This window comes from Balaenoptera physalus (assembly GCF_965194825.1).
Source record: "Balaenoptera physalus genome assembly, chromosome: 10".
Classification (NCBI taxonomy): Eukaryota; Metazoa; Chordata; class Mammalia; order Artiodactyla; family Balaenopteridae; genus Balaenoptera; species Balaenoptera physalus.
Window position 1 is genome coordinate 5,305,287 of NC_138889.1, and position 16,181 is coordinate 5,321,467.

The 16,181-nt window shown below is 42.5% G+C and overlaps 1 protein-coding gene across 3 annotated transcripts in view; it reads left to right on the forward strand.

The window, feature by feature from the left end:
• The window catches only part of PRDM10 (PR/SET domain 10), a 105,369-nt gene that overhangs the window by 35,817 nt on the left and 53,371 nt on the right, over window positions 1-16,181 (forward strand). For all 3 annotated transcript variants that reach the window (XM_082476196.1, XM_082476198.1, XM_082476197.1), the window contains exons 2-3: window positions 11,927-12,108; window positions 14,491-14,655. In XM_082476196.1, coding sequence (XP_082332322.1) covers window positions 12,040-12,108; window positions 14,491-14,655 — 234 coding nt within the window. In that variant the 5' untranslated portion in view covers window positions 11,927-12,039. The remainder of the gene's footprint in view (window positions 1-11,926; window positions 12,109-14,490; window positions 14,656-16,181) is intronic.

The window sequence follows — 16,181 nt, forward strand, 5'->3', positions numbered from 1 at the left end:
TTTTTAGACTGTACAGATAGTTCAGTCTCATAATATTAAAAGTGCAGCTTACGCCGACACTTATCTGCCATTGTCCCCTGCTCACGACCCAGTTTCTGAAGGTTTTTTCTGGAATTTTTTCCCCAGTGGCATAAAATTTTATCTGGAGTTTTTCTGCAGTCTTGTGCATTTCACTATTTGCTTCATTGCCAACATTTATAACAAATGTGAAATGTGAATGGCATCGGTAGAAATACCTGGAGGACCCCATTATGATCACTTCTTCATCCTTTATCTTTACCCTTAGACCTCTCTGCTTATACGAAAATATTCCAAATCCATAACTGCTTAATTAAGAACCCCTTTTTTATTTGGAACCTAGTCAAAAGTTTATTATTATAATTTTAACAATTTGTTGAAAGCCTTTCTGAAAGCCTTGTTCCCTGATTATTTATTTTCTCAGAAGCTTTAAGTTCCTTAGGTGTACGTCCCTTCACTGGAATTGTGCTTATTTTATTTCCTCGTGGAATTAAAAAATGATATTTTAGTCCTACTACTCCGCCCTCACTTGTAGGTTTCCAGGAGCTCTTTAGCTGGGGTCATAGTAGCCCCTTAAGATGGAATTGGGCTCCGACAAACGGAGGGACCTCAGGCCGACCAGACCCAGGACTGTGGGTGAGTCATCACCCTGTCTGTGGTCACTTCGTCCTTTGTGAACTGTAGGCCGGTCCTGCGCTAGCCCTCCCCCTGGCCCCCGGTTGGGGTGAAGCTCGAATGAACAGTGTCTGCCGGGGCGTGGGGCACCTTGCTGGGCATGGAGAGGGTGTTGCTGATAGTATTCACTTCTCATTTTCATTTTTTCTCAGTGGAAATACTAATTTGTTGTGAATTTTTAAAATTGAGAAACTATGGGATGGATTCTTTGGGCTTCCCCTTTTCAGCAAGAATGGGGAATTTGTGTTGAAACCTGTATACGTTTGTTATTTGTCCATTGTTACTTCCTCTACCAGTTCCCGTTCACCATTTAGAACCAAGTTCAGCTTTTTTTCCCTTCTGAGTTCCAAAACTGTTTCTTCCAGAAATCAATGAAATGTAAAATCTCAGCTTGCCATTCTAAATGAGTGAGCATTGTGGAAGCCTTTTTTTCCACATTTAATTAATTAATTAATTAACTGAAGTATGGTTGATTTACAATGTTGTATTAGTTTCTGGTGTACAGCAAAGTGATTCAATCATGCATATATGTATCTAGTCTTTTTCATATTTTTTCCATTATAGGTTATTATAAGATATTGAATATAGTTCCCTGTGCTATACAGTAGGACCTTGTTGTTTAGCCATTCTCTGTATAATAGTTTGCATCTGCTAATCCCAAACTCCCACTCCATCCCTTTCCCACGCCCCTCCCCCTTGGTAACCACAAGTCTGTTCTCTAGTCCATGAGTCTGCTTCTGCTTCGTAGATAAGTTCATTTGTGTCATATTTTAGATTCCACATATAAGTGATATCATATGGTATTTGTCTTTCTCTGTCTGACTTACTTCACTTAGTATGATCATCTCTAGGTCCATCCATGTTGCTGCAAATGGCATTATTTCAGTTCTTTTTTTATGGCTGAGTAATATTCCATTGTCTATATGTACCACATCTTCTTTATCCATTGATCTGTCGATGGGCACTTAGATACAGTAGAAGCCCTTTATTTCCAGTCTGCTCGGTCTGATTTGACAGCTCTCACGTTTACTGTAGCACCTCAGTTGTACAGTGGTGATCAGCTGTGCAGAGCAGAGCGCTTGTTGTGATTCTGTCCTGTTATGTCTTCTGAATCATGAGGATATGGGTTTAAACAACTTTGTCGGCTGTCGTGACATTAAATCAGCTGAAGGAGTTGGTGAGTGATACTTCTCAGACTGGTGCTGGCGCACGGTGGCACATCCTGTCCTGAGCTTGGCCTTTGAATACTGTCTTCCCTCGGGCATACCATGGCCACAGTGCCAGAGCCAGAGTGCTGAGCTGGATGATAACTTCTGTAAAATGGAAGCTGCCCGAGACGAGTGGTTCCCAAAGTACCCTCCCCCCAAACAGTAGTGTTCTAGAGCTAGACCAAGGTGTTTTTTCATTTAAATAAAAATAAAGGATAGAATTTTCTTTATTTTGAGTTTCTGTCCCATGAAATTTCATTAACTCTTTGTTGCTATTACTGCCAATCACCTTAGTCAGCACTAGGAGGTGACAAATGAACAAGTAGCAAAAAAAGTTAGTGGAAAACTTGGGAATACCTAGTCTTGCTTAATCTGATAGTTTAAAAAAATCATAAAATGAGCTGGGATGTGATTTTTATATAGCTCATATAATGGAGCCATTTATGCTGGAATCTTAACACAGGTCAAGTAATCTTAGTTTACGGAACGAGAAGCAGGGTGGAATGGTGGCCACCACGTGGGCCCGGTAGCCACAGGCCTGGGCTTCTGGGCATCACAGCTCTGCCACATGATAGCTCTTACCAGCTCTGTTACCCTGGGCAAATCACTTAATCTCTCTCTTTCTCTGTCCCTCACCTATAAAGTAGAGACAATAATGTACCAGCTTCATGGGTTATTGTGAAGATTAAATGAATCAATACATGTAAAGTACTTAGAACATGCCTGGCACATAGTAAGTGCTATGCAAATGTTAGCTAATATTGTTTTGTGACGTAAAAAAATATATATGTTAATATTTCATGGTGCTTGGCAAAGAACACTGTGGTCCTGTCTTGTGAACATATTTGAGAACCATGGGCCTGGAATTTCTCTTCTAGTTCTGCAGTTCTGTTATTCTGTGTCACAGAATTGGATTCCCCATAATCTTTCTTTTCCCTTTTTATGTTAGTGCTTTAATGAACATGTTTGTTTTTTCCCCCCCCCTCTCTACATAGAGTGAAATCACTCTTACCAAGTGGAATCTAATCTTAAATATGACTTCAGAAGGTGTCCTTTCTGTTTCTTGACATAAAGGTGTTTTTGTATCGTGTACATTAGTTACGGTTGTTTCCTACTATTACACAGCTAATATCCTTCAGTTCTTTATCCTACAGGTGAGAACACTGAAGCGTAGAGAGAGTAAACCAATTGTCAAAAGCTAAGCGGGGCAGGTCCGTGATTTTAAGCCAGGCTGTCTGAATCCCAGGCCTGCTCTCATATAAGTACGGCAAATCCAAGCTGCGATTCCAGTGGCTGCGTTCCTATTCCAGTGGAACTAACCTAAAGCAAGCTCAAGCAGCATTCCTTTAAATGGAGACGGATTTCTATGTGAGTATTCCTGAAGGATGCTCTTTTTATACTTGGGTCAGCAAAAGTCACCAGATAGCTGTACCTGTTCATTCCAAGAAAGGTGAAAGGTGAAGCAAACAAAAACAAGCAATTGCTTATACATCAGGGCAGAGAGCCTCTGGGCCCAGCCATTGCCTGTTTGCCCCGGGAGAACCTTCCTGTCTGTGCACACTGCTGCCCTAGGCCTGAGGGGAGGCGGCTGGCCGGCCTCCTGGCCTTGGTGTCTGTTTCCCCGTCCAGCCTTCTCACGTGTCCTGAGGTCTCCCCACTGCTGGCCGCGCTGGGCTGGCTGCTGAGTTTCTGCACTGCGGGGACGGTTGTTGCAGGCTGGGCAGCAGGAGCTCAGGGAGAGAACAAGAAGGAAATCTGCCTCCTCACCCCCGCTCTGCTGGCTGGTCCCCTTCTGTTCTGAGCTCACCCACAGCTCCCTCCCTAGATTGCGAATCCACCTCCTCCACTTTCTTTCTCACAGTTTTTATATTCATTTTGCAAGTCTATCAGCCTCCCTCTAACTTCTTTGTATGGCGTGTGTCGTGTAGGATTTCAGGGAAGGAGTTAGCAGTCTCTGCTGGTTAGTTTGTAATGAGCCAGAAAAGTCGATTTGCAAGTGTACTGTCTAGATTGTGGCACACTTCTTTCCATGTGAAGAATGACGCATCCGGAAGGCACCTCACCAGTGCAGAAACCTCTGTTGCATTCTTAGTGTTTCTGAGGTTCAACAATGTGCCATAGTCCCGGGGAATTTAACAACTATCTATAACAACGTTTTAAGGTGAAATTGTATTTATAGTTCATCCTGTCATCCCGGGTGCACATCTACCTTTGAAGGTGGATCTGGGCCTCTTCTTCCACCTCTACGTGCAGGTGATGAAACGGGAGCTTCTCGACTCCAAGTCCTGAGTGGTTCTGGAGAATTGGCTTCTTTCAGCCCAAAAGGGCTGGTGATGGTGGGAACCGGGCTGGTGGATGGTGAGGGGATACGGCTCTGGGGTGGGAACTACGAGGAGGGCAGGCGGGCGATGTGGAGGCTGGATCACTGGGCCACTCCGTCGTCTGGCTCCGGGCCAGCCTTATTAGTGCAGCGGCTGGAAAGGCAGGCATTTCTCTTTCCTTCTTTCTCCCCCTCACGTTTCCTCACTGTCCTTCTTACCACGCAGGCATCCCCGGTGAGCTGGGAAGCCAGCTGCCCATCCCTCCCACTAGATTGTGAGCTCCATTGGAGCAGAGCTCTTGCTCAACCTTTTATGCTTGATGTTCACAAAGCATGAAAAGAATTGCTACCATTTCTCGAATGTTCGTCATTATGCTACATGATCCCAAATGCTATCATGTTGTCTTGAATCTAAGATGTTGGTGGTAAGAAACAACAATTATTTTATGTATCATTACAAAAGGAAAAAGTCTTGCCAATTCAACTCTGATTCAAGTGCTTTTTGGTACTTAGAATTTTTATTAGATACTTGTTGAAAGAGCTCTTTTAGACTTATTTAGGCATAGATTTTTATCACATCACTCCTGCATACGTAAAAGGGAAAATATAAGTGAAATAAATTGTTAAAGATATTCCTAAAATGTTGTCGCTTTCAGAGGCTGACTCTTCAGAATCACTTTTGGCTCAGGGTCATCGATGTCTCTGTGCCATCAAGAGTGCTGGTGACACAGCATTTCTGAAAAGAGGGCGCACTGCTGTCACCAGGAATCTCCTCCAAACAGCTTGTACCCATTCTGGGAGTTCTGATCGCGGTGTTTTTTTATTCCGCCTGTGGCAGGCCTGTCTTTCCACGTATCTCAGTAATAACATTGCACAAAGCAGCATCGTTCACGACGCTGTCTCTTATACCCAAGTCCCATAGGTTTGTTGGGCAAGGTCATTTTTCCAGTGCTTCCCTAATCAAATTTGTGCCCAGCTGCTGTTCCCATGCCTTTCAGTTTTAATGCCAAGTTACAGTGTCATCTTTCTGCATTTAAAATGGCAGTTACACTCAGGGTGTCTAGTGCTGACAGCACCCATGACTCAGTGAAGCGAGGACAGAACTAGTGAAGGACTGTGAGCAAGGTCACACACGAGCAGGCAGTGCATCCACAGCTCCCTGCCACCTGGGTGAGAGCGACCGTGGGACACCAGTGTGGTCAAATAGACGCCTCATTCAGAAATGTTAACAGGTGAGAAAAAGTGCATTAGAGACTTGATGAAATGCAGACTGTTAAGTCTTAACAACAGCCATGCCGGGCAGATAATTTGGATTTTCCAACAAGGAGACTGAGAATCAGTCTGTGACTTTACTAACATCACACCTAGTAAGTCCATGGTAGATTTGGGGGCGTAGAACCCAGATTTGTCTGATGCTAAAGCTCCTACTTTCAATTATATAACACTATTCATTCATTCATTCGTATATATATATTATATATGTATATATATAGGACCTAGAACAGTATCTGGCACATTTAATAAATATTTGTTGTTAATAAGTATTTAATAAATATTTGTTGAATAAAATCATTAGAGAGGATAGAAATGCTTCTCCTCCTGGAAGTGAAGCCTCTAACATTTTAGACAGTGGGTGAGAGAAGGAAGGTAGGTGGCCATTTTCTAGACAAGGTCCAGCTTGTGGATCTCGGGTTCTTTCAGGTCAAGAAGAGGAGTGGAGGAAGTCTGTCCCTAGCTCACAGAGCCTGTCAGCACTTGCCTGCTGGACAGCGCTAAGGTATTTCCTGGAATCATCCTTCCGCCTCGCCTGTAAATCAAGATCAACAGGGTTCTATAAATTGGGCAGTTAAAAAAGTAGTAATAAAAAAGGAAGTCAAATATGACAAGCCTTGCCATGAAGAAAGTTCAGGTACAGGGCATTGGTTATTTGATAAATTGCTAGGTTTATAAAACTACGAGGACTTCCCTGGGGGCACGGTGGTTAAGAATCCGCCTGCCAATGCAGGGGACACGGGTTCGAGCCCTGGTTCGGGAAGATCCCACATGCCGCGGAGCAACTAAGCCCGTGCGCCACAACTACTGAGCCTGCGCTCTAGAGCCCGTGAGCCGCAACTACTGAGCCCGCGTGCCACAACTGCTGAAGCCCGTGCGCCTAGAACTCGTGCTCTGCAATAAGGGAAGCCACCGCAACGAGAAGCCCGCGCACCGCAACAAAGAGTAGCCCCCGCACGCTGCAACTAGAGAAAGCCCGTGCCCAGCAACGAAGACCCAACGCAGCCAAAAATAAATAAATAAATTTTTAAATAAAATAAAAAAATATGAAATGTTTTGAAAATTCTGAAGCTCTTATAGCTCATCAGTAAAATATGAAAGTTGACACATTTGAGCACTACCACGTGCTAGATCTGTGCCTGGGATTTTTACATATATCATGTAACCCTCACTGTAACACCAGTAGGTAATTATCATATCCATTTTACATAGGATAATATCGAGGCTCAGGGAGTTTAAGTGATTTGGCGGAAGGATGTAACTACTGAGCAGCTGAGTCACTGGGGAAGCCCGGATGTTCAACTCTGAGTCTGTGGATTTTCTACTATACTCTGCTGCTTCCCATCTAAGCTTAAGGCTAGAAACCACTTTATACTCTCGTTTTACAGATAAGGAAGTTGATGCTAGAGGATTTTAAAGTGACTTACTTAGTAGCGGAGTCATACCTAAAATTCAGTTTTCTTGAACAATTTATTAAACAATAAATAATTGCAGAATGTCACACTGTTTTGAATAGTTTAGTAGTTACAGAAGCTCAGTAGGTCTTATAAGTATCAATATATCTTAAAGAACAAGAACTGGGTATTCTGTATCACTGCTTTAGATTCCAGACACTTTTTGAATTAAAGAATTTTCACCATCTTTTTTTAATTTAATTTTTTTATAATGTATTTTTAAAATAAATTTATTTATTTATTTAGTTTTTGGCTGCGTTGGGTCTTTGTTGCTGTGTGTGGGCTTCAGTAGTTGCGGCACGTGGGCTCCAGAGTGCAGGCTTAGCAGTTGTGGTGCATGGGTTTAGTTGCTCCACGGCATGTGGGATCTTCCTGGACCAGGGCTTGAACCCGTGTCCCCTGCATTGGCAGATGGACTCTTAACCACTGCGCCACCAGGGAAGCCCTTTTAATTTAATTTAATTTTTTTTGGCTGTGCTGGGTCTTCGTTGCTGCCCGCGGGCTTTCTCTAGTTGTGGCTAGCGGGGGCTACTCTTCGTTGCGGTGCGCGGGCTTCTTATTGCAGTGGCTTCTCTTGTTGTGGAGCACGAGCTCTAGGCACGCGGGCTTCAGTAGTTGTGGCACGCGGGCTCAGTAGTTGTGGCTCACGTGCTCTAGAGCGCAGGCTCAGTAGTTGCGGCACATGGGTTTAGTTGCCCTGCAGCATGTGGGATCTTCCTGGACCACTGCTCGAGCCGGTGTCCCCTGCATTGGCAGGTGGATTCTTAGCCACTGGACCACCAGGGAAGTCCAAGAGTTTTCACCATCTTGGGCTTCTTTATGTGCTAACAGTATTCTAAAATTATTGGGAGCTGACACTGTGGGCAGTATTTCACATCCATATTGCTAAATTTTACTAGCAGGCTTTCCTATGTGTCGATGAACTGTTCTGTTATTTTGCTGCCATCTGCCAAGTAGTTATTTTCTTTTTTTCTCCCCCTTTATCCTTGCCTTCTGCAGTCTCTGGTATTTTATGTCATGTAATGTGTACTTCCTTATTTTGGTAAGATTAGGAAAAAGGTATTTCAGTCTAGGGTAAATATCCTGTCCCTTCCCATCTCTTTTTTCTTGTTCCTGTTCATCCTTGAAGATTCACCTTCTCTGAGAAGTCATCCCTGGACACCCCCATTGGGATCAGGTGTCTTCTTCTCTCTTCCCCCTGCGACCGATCTGTACAAATGATCAAGGACGAGCCACACGACAGATCTAGAGTTACTCATATTCCTTGACCTGAAGGAACTTCGAGTTGAGATGGGGAGGCAGACATTTAGACAGAAAAATGCAATATGATCGAACCTTTTTTTAAAATCTAATATGTGAGTGTTTATCATGGAGCAGGCATTGTGCTAAGCATTTAATGTGCATTATTTCATGTTCTGTCAATAACCTTATGATCCCGATTTTACAGAGAAGGAGAGGGATTTAGAGACTGTCCTTGCTTTGCCTGAAGTCAGTTAAGTCACAGAATTGCTACCGAAATCCGGGTCCAGAGCCCAAGCTCGTAGCCACTCTGCCTCTTGTACTGACTTCTGCCTCTGCACAGATGTGTCTCCTGGGCCCTCACACGCTAGGCACAGGGAGAGGACAGCCCCAGTGCTGGAGTTCAGAAACTAATAGTTACTCTACAGTCATACAGCCACTGTAACTGACTCCAAATTATCCCTCAAAAGACTTCAAAAGAATTCAAGATATAGCACATTGTATGTCCAAATGCATTCATCACAAAAGATTAAAAATAACCTGTTTATCAACACAAGATTAAATACATTATGATATATTCATATAATGAAATGATGCAGCTGTAATAAAGAATGAGGAAATGCTATATGGATATGGAACAATGTAAAGGGTATGATATTATATGGAATAAATAAGGTTTAAAAGAGATGCTGCTTTGTATAGAATCAATAGCATGCTGCCGTGTGTGGCTGCAAGAGGCATGGAGTGTTTGAATTTTGCTTGTATATGCATAAAGTATCTTTGGAAGAATAGATAACAAATTGATGGTATGGGTTGATTCTGAAGAATGGATAAGGGATTCCAGGTAGAGAGAAATAATAAGCACCTTTCTAGAAATGAAAACAGATAAGAAAGGCACTCTGGGCTGGTGTGTTTCCAGAGCGTGAGGGGTGAGCCTGCCTGGATCCTCGCTGCGTCCCCGTATGCACTTGAGTGATTGTGCAATTGACAAACTAAGCTGAAAAAAAAAAATCTCAAATTCCTGTATGGGAAAAGCACAACATCTCTTCTGTGGTATTAATTCCTGTTGAAAATACATGTCCTGAATCTAACCATGAAGAGACATCAGACAAACTCAAATTGAGGGACCTTCTGAAAAGCAAATGGCCTCTGCATTTCCAAAATGTCAAGGTCGTGGAGAGCTAGGAGAGACTGGGGACTGTTCCCGATCCGAGGGGACAGACGGGACGTGTCCGCGGGATGCACCGTGTGCGATGCCAGATTGGATCCTGGGCCAGAAAAAGAGGGGTTTCCTTCTCTGCAAAGGACGGTAATCAGACAATTGGCAGAAGTTGAATGTGGTCTGTAAATTAGGTAATAGTACTGTTTTCATGTTAACGTCCTGATTGTGATAGTACTGTGGTTATGTGAGAAAACGTCCTGTTTTTAGGAAACAGGCACTTAAGAATTTAGGAGTAAAGGGGCTTTGTGTCTGCAACTTACTCTCAGATAGTTCAAGTTAAAAAGACAAAAGAGAGAGAGGGAGAGAGAAGGAGAGAGAATAATAAAGTAAGCATGGTAAAATGTTACCATTTGGGGAACCTGAGTGAAGAAGTACAGGAATTCTTTGTACTATTTATGCTGCTTTTCTGTCTGAAATTATTAAAAAATAAAAAAAATTTAAAAAGCACTTCTGATGTGGAACATTTTATGATTTTGTAATACTGAGCCTTTTATGTCCTTTTGTACAATTTTGTGATTTTCTTCCTATAGATCTTTATATTGTTGGTGACATTTATTCCTAGGTTTCTTAATATTTTTGTTCCTTTTTAAAAAAATGTAAGTTTTGTTGAGGTATAATTCACATACTGTACAACTCACCCTGACCATCTTTTTATGTATGCTTAAACATTACCGTTATATAGGAAGGCATGCTTTTTTTTTTAAAGACAACTTTATAGGGTATAATTTACACATGGTGAAATGCACATATTTTAATTGAATAGGTTGATGACTTTTGACACATGAATTCCCCATGTAACCACCCCCCAGTCTAGATGCAGGATAGAGAACATTTCCATTTCTCCAGAGAGTGTGCCCCCAGCCCCTTTGCTTATACAGTCACCTGTTGGCGACACGGGCGTCTTTTCCAGGACCCTCCGGTGTGTGCAGGGCGAGTGTGTGTGTGGTGGGGTGCCTTCGGGCGGGGTGAGGATGGTAGCGTTGCCGCCGAGCAGTCTCCCAGGCTGTTTGGACGTGGCTTTTCTGTATCCCAGACTTAGGCCCTGACATTGGGTGTTCCAGTTTCTTTTCTTTCTTCTATGGGCCTTATTCTGGTTCAGAGGTTGGAGCATGTGTAGCCTAAGAATGTTTCTCAGCTTATTTCCATTAACAATGGAGAAAATTCTGGCTGGGTTCTGGGTAGTGGTTTTTCTTTTTTTTTTTTTGAAGAGATGTGCAATTTATTCATTTGTATTTATTTTAAAAAATTTTTGGCCACACCCCGAGGCATCTGGGATCTTAGTTCCCTGACCAGGGATTGAACCCGCGCCCCCTGCATTGAAAAGCAGAGTCTTAACCACGGGACCACCAGCACAGTCCCTGGGCAGTGGTCTTTCTTACCTTTAGTTGAATGGTGTTCTGAGCAGTTTGGCCTTTCCTGTCTATTCTGCTACTTAATGGGCTGGTGGGAGGAGGTGTATCAGGCCTGGCTGCCCTGTTAAACAGCAGATCTCATGTGACCTTTAAAATGTCAGTGTTTTATCATCATCAGAAGGGAAGATTGATTAAAACATCTATTTAGGAAAATAATAATGTTTCGAGATGTAGATTTTGTGCACATTGATGTTTAGTTGATGTTTGATTTGCTCACTCATCACCCCTGTATGGACCCAATGGGAAACAAAATTTATATTTGTATTCACCAAATTGTGGCCCAGAAAATTCAGCTCCCTCCGCCTGCCATTTTTTCCTCGTTTTGTGACTTTTATTATTCTGCTGTTCATTTTGAGTTGGTGGTATAGGAAGTCAGTGTCTAAACAAGTGTGCAGGGACTTCCCTGGTGGTCCAGTGGGAAAGAGTCAGCTTCCAATGCAGGGAACTTGGGTTCGATCCCTGGTTGGGGAACTAAGATCCCACATGCCTCGGGGCAACTAGGCCCGCATGCCACAACTACCGAGCTCTCGCACCTCAACTAGAGAGCCCGAGTGCCGCAAACTACGGAGCCCACGCACCACAACTAGAGAAGAGAAAACCTGCACTCCACAGCTAGCGAGAAGCCTGAGTGCCGCAACAAAGAGCCTGTGTGCCACAAAGAAAAGATCTTGCATGCCTCAATGAAGATCCCGTGTGCCTGCAACTAAGATCTGACACAACCTAAATAAATAAATAAATAAATAAATAAAATATTTTAAACAAGTGTGCAAGGGAGGGACGCGCTGGCCGAGCAGTAGCGAGTCTCGGTTGTGAACCCAGCATGTGCCTGCATTTAGCATCTGGGGCCTTGTCCTCCTCAGGAGAACTAAGAGGACTGCCGTCAGCATTTGTGATGAAGGTTCCATCCACCTAACTTGTGCCCAGAGCAGAGCAAGTATGCAGTACATTGCATCATTATTCCAAATAATTTCTTCATTTTTACCTTTTTGCCCATGTGTGTAACCTTTCACAAAGCTTTTTTTTTTTCCTTTTTGTGGTTGAAACTGTAATTTATTAAAATGCATTCATTTATTTAAAGTCTTGGGTCCTTTTCTCTCTTTTTTCAGGCACGTTGCAGAGAGGCCTTTTTGTCCTTGATGAACACTCGCGGGGTAGGCAGATGACTGTCTGTCACCCCGAGCTGCTCTAGGTGCCCAGGACGTTGTCCAGCAAGGAAAGGATGGATTCCAAAGATGAAAGCTCACACGTGTGGCCTCCGGCTGCAGAGCATGAGGAGAACGCCACACAGGTGAAGAGTGGTCTTCCAGCTGGGCCTTGACAGCAGTTTTTTAGTTGGTACAGTTTGCTGACAGCTAGAGAAATAGCAGCTCCCGTACAGTGATGAGTGGCTGGGAGGAAGCTGACTTGCAGAACTGGTGCCGAAGGAATGGGCAGCGTTTCAGCACTTTGGATGCTCCAGCAACATGGGTCGCTGTGATTTTGAGGAGCTACATACCACTCATGGCTTCTCTGCCTGTCCCCTATCTTATTGTCATAATGCATTTCACTGCTCCGTTTTATTTCATGGTATTGGTGCTGAAAGCTTCAAACTGGAGGTTTTCTTTATGTTATCCTGGAAAGGGTTTTGTTTCTTCATGTGTAATGAAGTACAAAGGTATGCCTGTAAAGTGAGTGGCTTTTCCTTTTCTTCTCAAATTCAGGATGTAAACCTCTAATTGAAAGTTGTCCCACTGAATCCACAGCTCTGGAGGTTAGTCGCTTATTCAGATGCTGCTGTAATGAGTGATCTCTGCCTTTCAAATTGCTATCCTAACCAGCTACACGTTCTTTTGACTATTCTTAGCAAAGGCGAACCTCTGCATTTTTGGTATGCATTAGAATTTTGAGAAGAGTCAGCACTCATAGGGAGCCGTGTTTACATGTGACCAAAGTATAAAACTCCATTTTAAAGCATTATAATATATATGTAATTTTAATTTAATTTTTGTCAAATTATATAACCATAGTATTATTACCAAAATCAGAAAATTAACATTGAAACCTTTAAATATACACATTTTATTTAATTTAAGCAATATAACAAATTTACAATACATAAAATTGATCATCTGGTATGATTTGAAAGTCTGAGTTTGAATACTGAGCAAAAAAGTTCCAGAGATGCTTCCAGCAGAATAATTGAGAATGCTGTTTTGGTTCTCATGGAAACTATTTGGAAGGCTACTTTCATGTAGCCATATAGTTTGGTGTATTTTGTTTATAAACAAAAATGTAGTTCGTTAATAAATAGGGTCCACATTTGTGGGTAACCAGATGGTAGACGGCAGAGCTCAGCATCCTTTATTGCATCCCTCCTCCCAGTGTTCCTTCTCCCAACCAGGAATTCTGATTTAGCCGAGTACTGGGTGTTGAAGAGTTTGGCTAACTCTTAAGGAAATTTTTTTTTTTTTCTTTTTTAAGCACTGAAACTAGTTCAAGATTTTGATGTCAATGAACAAATCTAAACTCACAAAATTATTTTGCAGCACTTAAAACTGCGCAAATATCTTAGAAGCCTAAGTCTTGTATGGATGCAAACTGTATCTTCATGGACAAAGCAGATTTATGTAGAAGCTGCACTAAGCGCTTAGTATAGAAGTGGAGGTTTGTTTTACTTATGTGGTGCTTGACTGCATGGGGTCTCCAGTTTTCTTTCTGGGGATTGAATTAGCTTCTGTCATCTTCGGGATCTACTATTCTCCACTGGAAAAAAACTGAAATAAAAAAGTTAGGTCTAAAGCCAAGACAGTGTAAGAGTAAGGAATCTGACCTAAGAGGGTCTAACTTCAATATCAGCACATAAACGATTTCTCTCCCAAATGTGTTCTTTGACCATCTGCTTTGTACCTTCAATATCAGATACTAGGCTGTATGCCAGCCTTCAAGAACCTCCAAAGCTGACTACTCAGAAAGCACTTTACAGAATCCAGTTTCTGCTTTAGTTCTTGGTAGATAGAAAATTATTTCCCCTGATGACACCTGAAATAGTTGTCCAAAACCCCTTAAAAGTACTTTCTTAGAATTTTTTGTATTTTTACCTAGCTGGCAAGGAAGAGTTCTGTTACGTTCACTGAGTCAGCAAACGTTTACCAGCTCGCCTCCAGAATGGCCTTGGAGTATGAAAGAATTTGTAGGAAAGAAAGTGACCTTGTTTTAATGTGTTTGCCAAAAGGCACTGTTAGTTATAAAGTAGAATTCTTATGATGTGTTGAAAGCAATTGGCTTTTGAGTCTTGACATATTTTTTCACATTACAAACAATTCGTATTTTGTAGTTCGGTAATGTTGTCAACCAGGCATCTTCTGTCACATTTCCAGGGTCAGTGAACCACCCTGTCAGTACTCCCCGAAAGAGATACCTGCATTGGACATTTGAGGCAAAGGGAACTTTAAATCAGTTGCCTAATATTGAGCAATAAATCAGTGACAAGGTCCTCGGATCCTGTTGCCAAGTCACTAACTCAGCATAGATGAAGGCGTATCAGTTGAGTTCTCCTTTCAGTGGGGATCTTTTAGAAATGCAAGTGTGTAATGTTCTCGGTCAGTCCTGCGTCTTTGTGAGACAGGTTTTGTTCCACAAGGGTGGTTGCTACATACTTGCTGGTTATTATTATTATTTTTTTTTGCCCCAGGTGCATTTTGTTCCAGACGCTGGAACTGTGGCCCAGATTGTCTACACCGATGACCAGGTCCGTCCGCCTCAGCAGGTGGTGTACACGGCAGATGGTTCCTCTTACGCGTCAGTGGAGGGTCCAGAGCACACGCTGGTCTACATCCATCCCGTGGAAGCTGCGCAGGCACGTGGAGGACGATGGTTTATAGTTTGTTTGTTAATCAGTTAATTCGCCAATTACTTAGGTTTACTGTCTGCCAGTCACTGTGCTATTTGCTGGTGATGCAGGAAATATTCATGTAAGATTTATGCTCTCAAGGAGCTTATAACCACCTGGGCAGAGGAAGATATGGTTTATTTATTTAAATTAAATGTAATAAGGAGTTAGAGCACTAACCTCGAATGAGTTCTTTCCCCAACTGACCATTGATATTGATTTTTTTTTTTAAATTATAGATTTATTTATTTTTGGCTGCGTTGGGTCTTCATTGCTGCGCCCGGGATTTCTCTAGTTGCAGGCAGCAAGGGCTACTCTGTGTTGTGGTGTGTGGGCTTCTCATTGCAGTGGCTTCTCTTGCTGTGGAGCACGGGCTCTAGGTGCTTGGGCTTCAGTAGTTGTGGCTCACGGGCTCAGTAGTTGTGGCTCGCGGGCTCAGTAGTTGTGGCTCGCGGGCTCTAGAGCCCAGGCTCAATAGTTGTGGCGCACGGGCTCAGTTGCTCTGCGGCATGTGGGATCTTCCTGGACCAGGGCTCGAACCTGTGTCCCCTGCATTGGCAGGTGGATTCTTAACCATTGCGCCACCAGGGAAGTTCCTGATTGATTTTATTAACAAGATTATCAGCTTTTACTTTTCCTAAGGTATCAACAACCAGGCCGACCATGGTAACTTAATCAAGACAGATCAGTGAAAACATGCAGATTATTTCAGTTAAACGAGGGATCCTACTAGCTTATTAACCGCTATTTACTAATAACTTACTGATGTGTAGAACTGTAATAGAAGCGCAGGTAAAAACTGTACAATTACAGCTACTTTCATTTTTTTGCCAGTGACTCTGAATATTAGTTTCCAAATGCCTGACACGAATATTCCCCAATATATAAATGTTAGTTTGTATGGGACTTCCCTGGTGGTCCAGTGGGTAAGACTCCACACTCTCAATGCAGGGGGCCCGGGTTCGATCCCTGGTCAGGGAACTAGATCCCGCATACATGCCGCAACTAAGAGTCCGCATGCTGCAACTGAAAAGATCCTGTGTGCCACAACTAAGACCTGGCGCAGCCAAAATAAATAAATATTTAAAAAAAAACAATGTTAGTTTGTATTGTTAGCACTTTACAGTGTACAAAGCACTTTTAAACATATTAAAAGAGAAATCAGTTCCATGGTTTATAGTAGGATCCTGGTAATAAAAATTTGCCCTCATGCAATATTTAATCAAGAGACTCAAATCACTCCCAAGAAGACATGGGACCCACCTAACAAATACCTTTCAAATCTACATAAAGATGAAATTGCCTAATAGTCAGATGGTACTTTCGGAATGTCCCTTCTTTGTTTTAGTCCCCTAGCTGTATTAAGATAAGTGCATATAGATTATGTGAAGAATGTTCTGTGACCAACTTTTGGTTCATTACTGTGTTACTAAATGTCTGAATTATGATAATTTTTTTTATTGTCAAATATAAGAAATCTGACACTGGCTGAA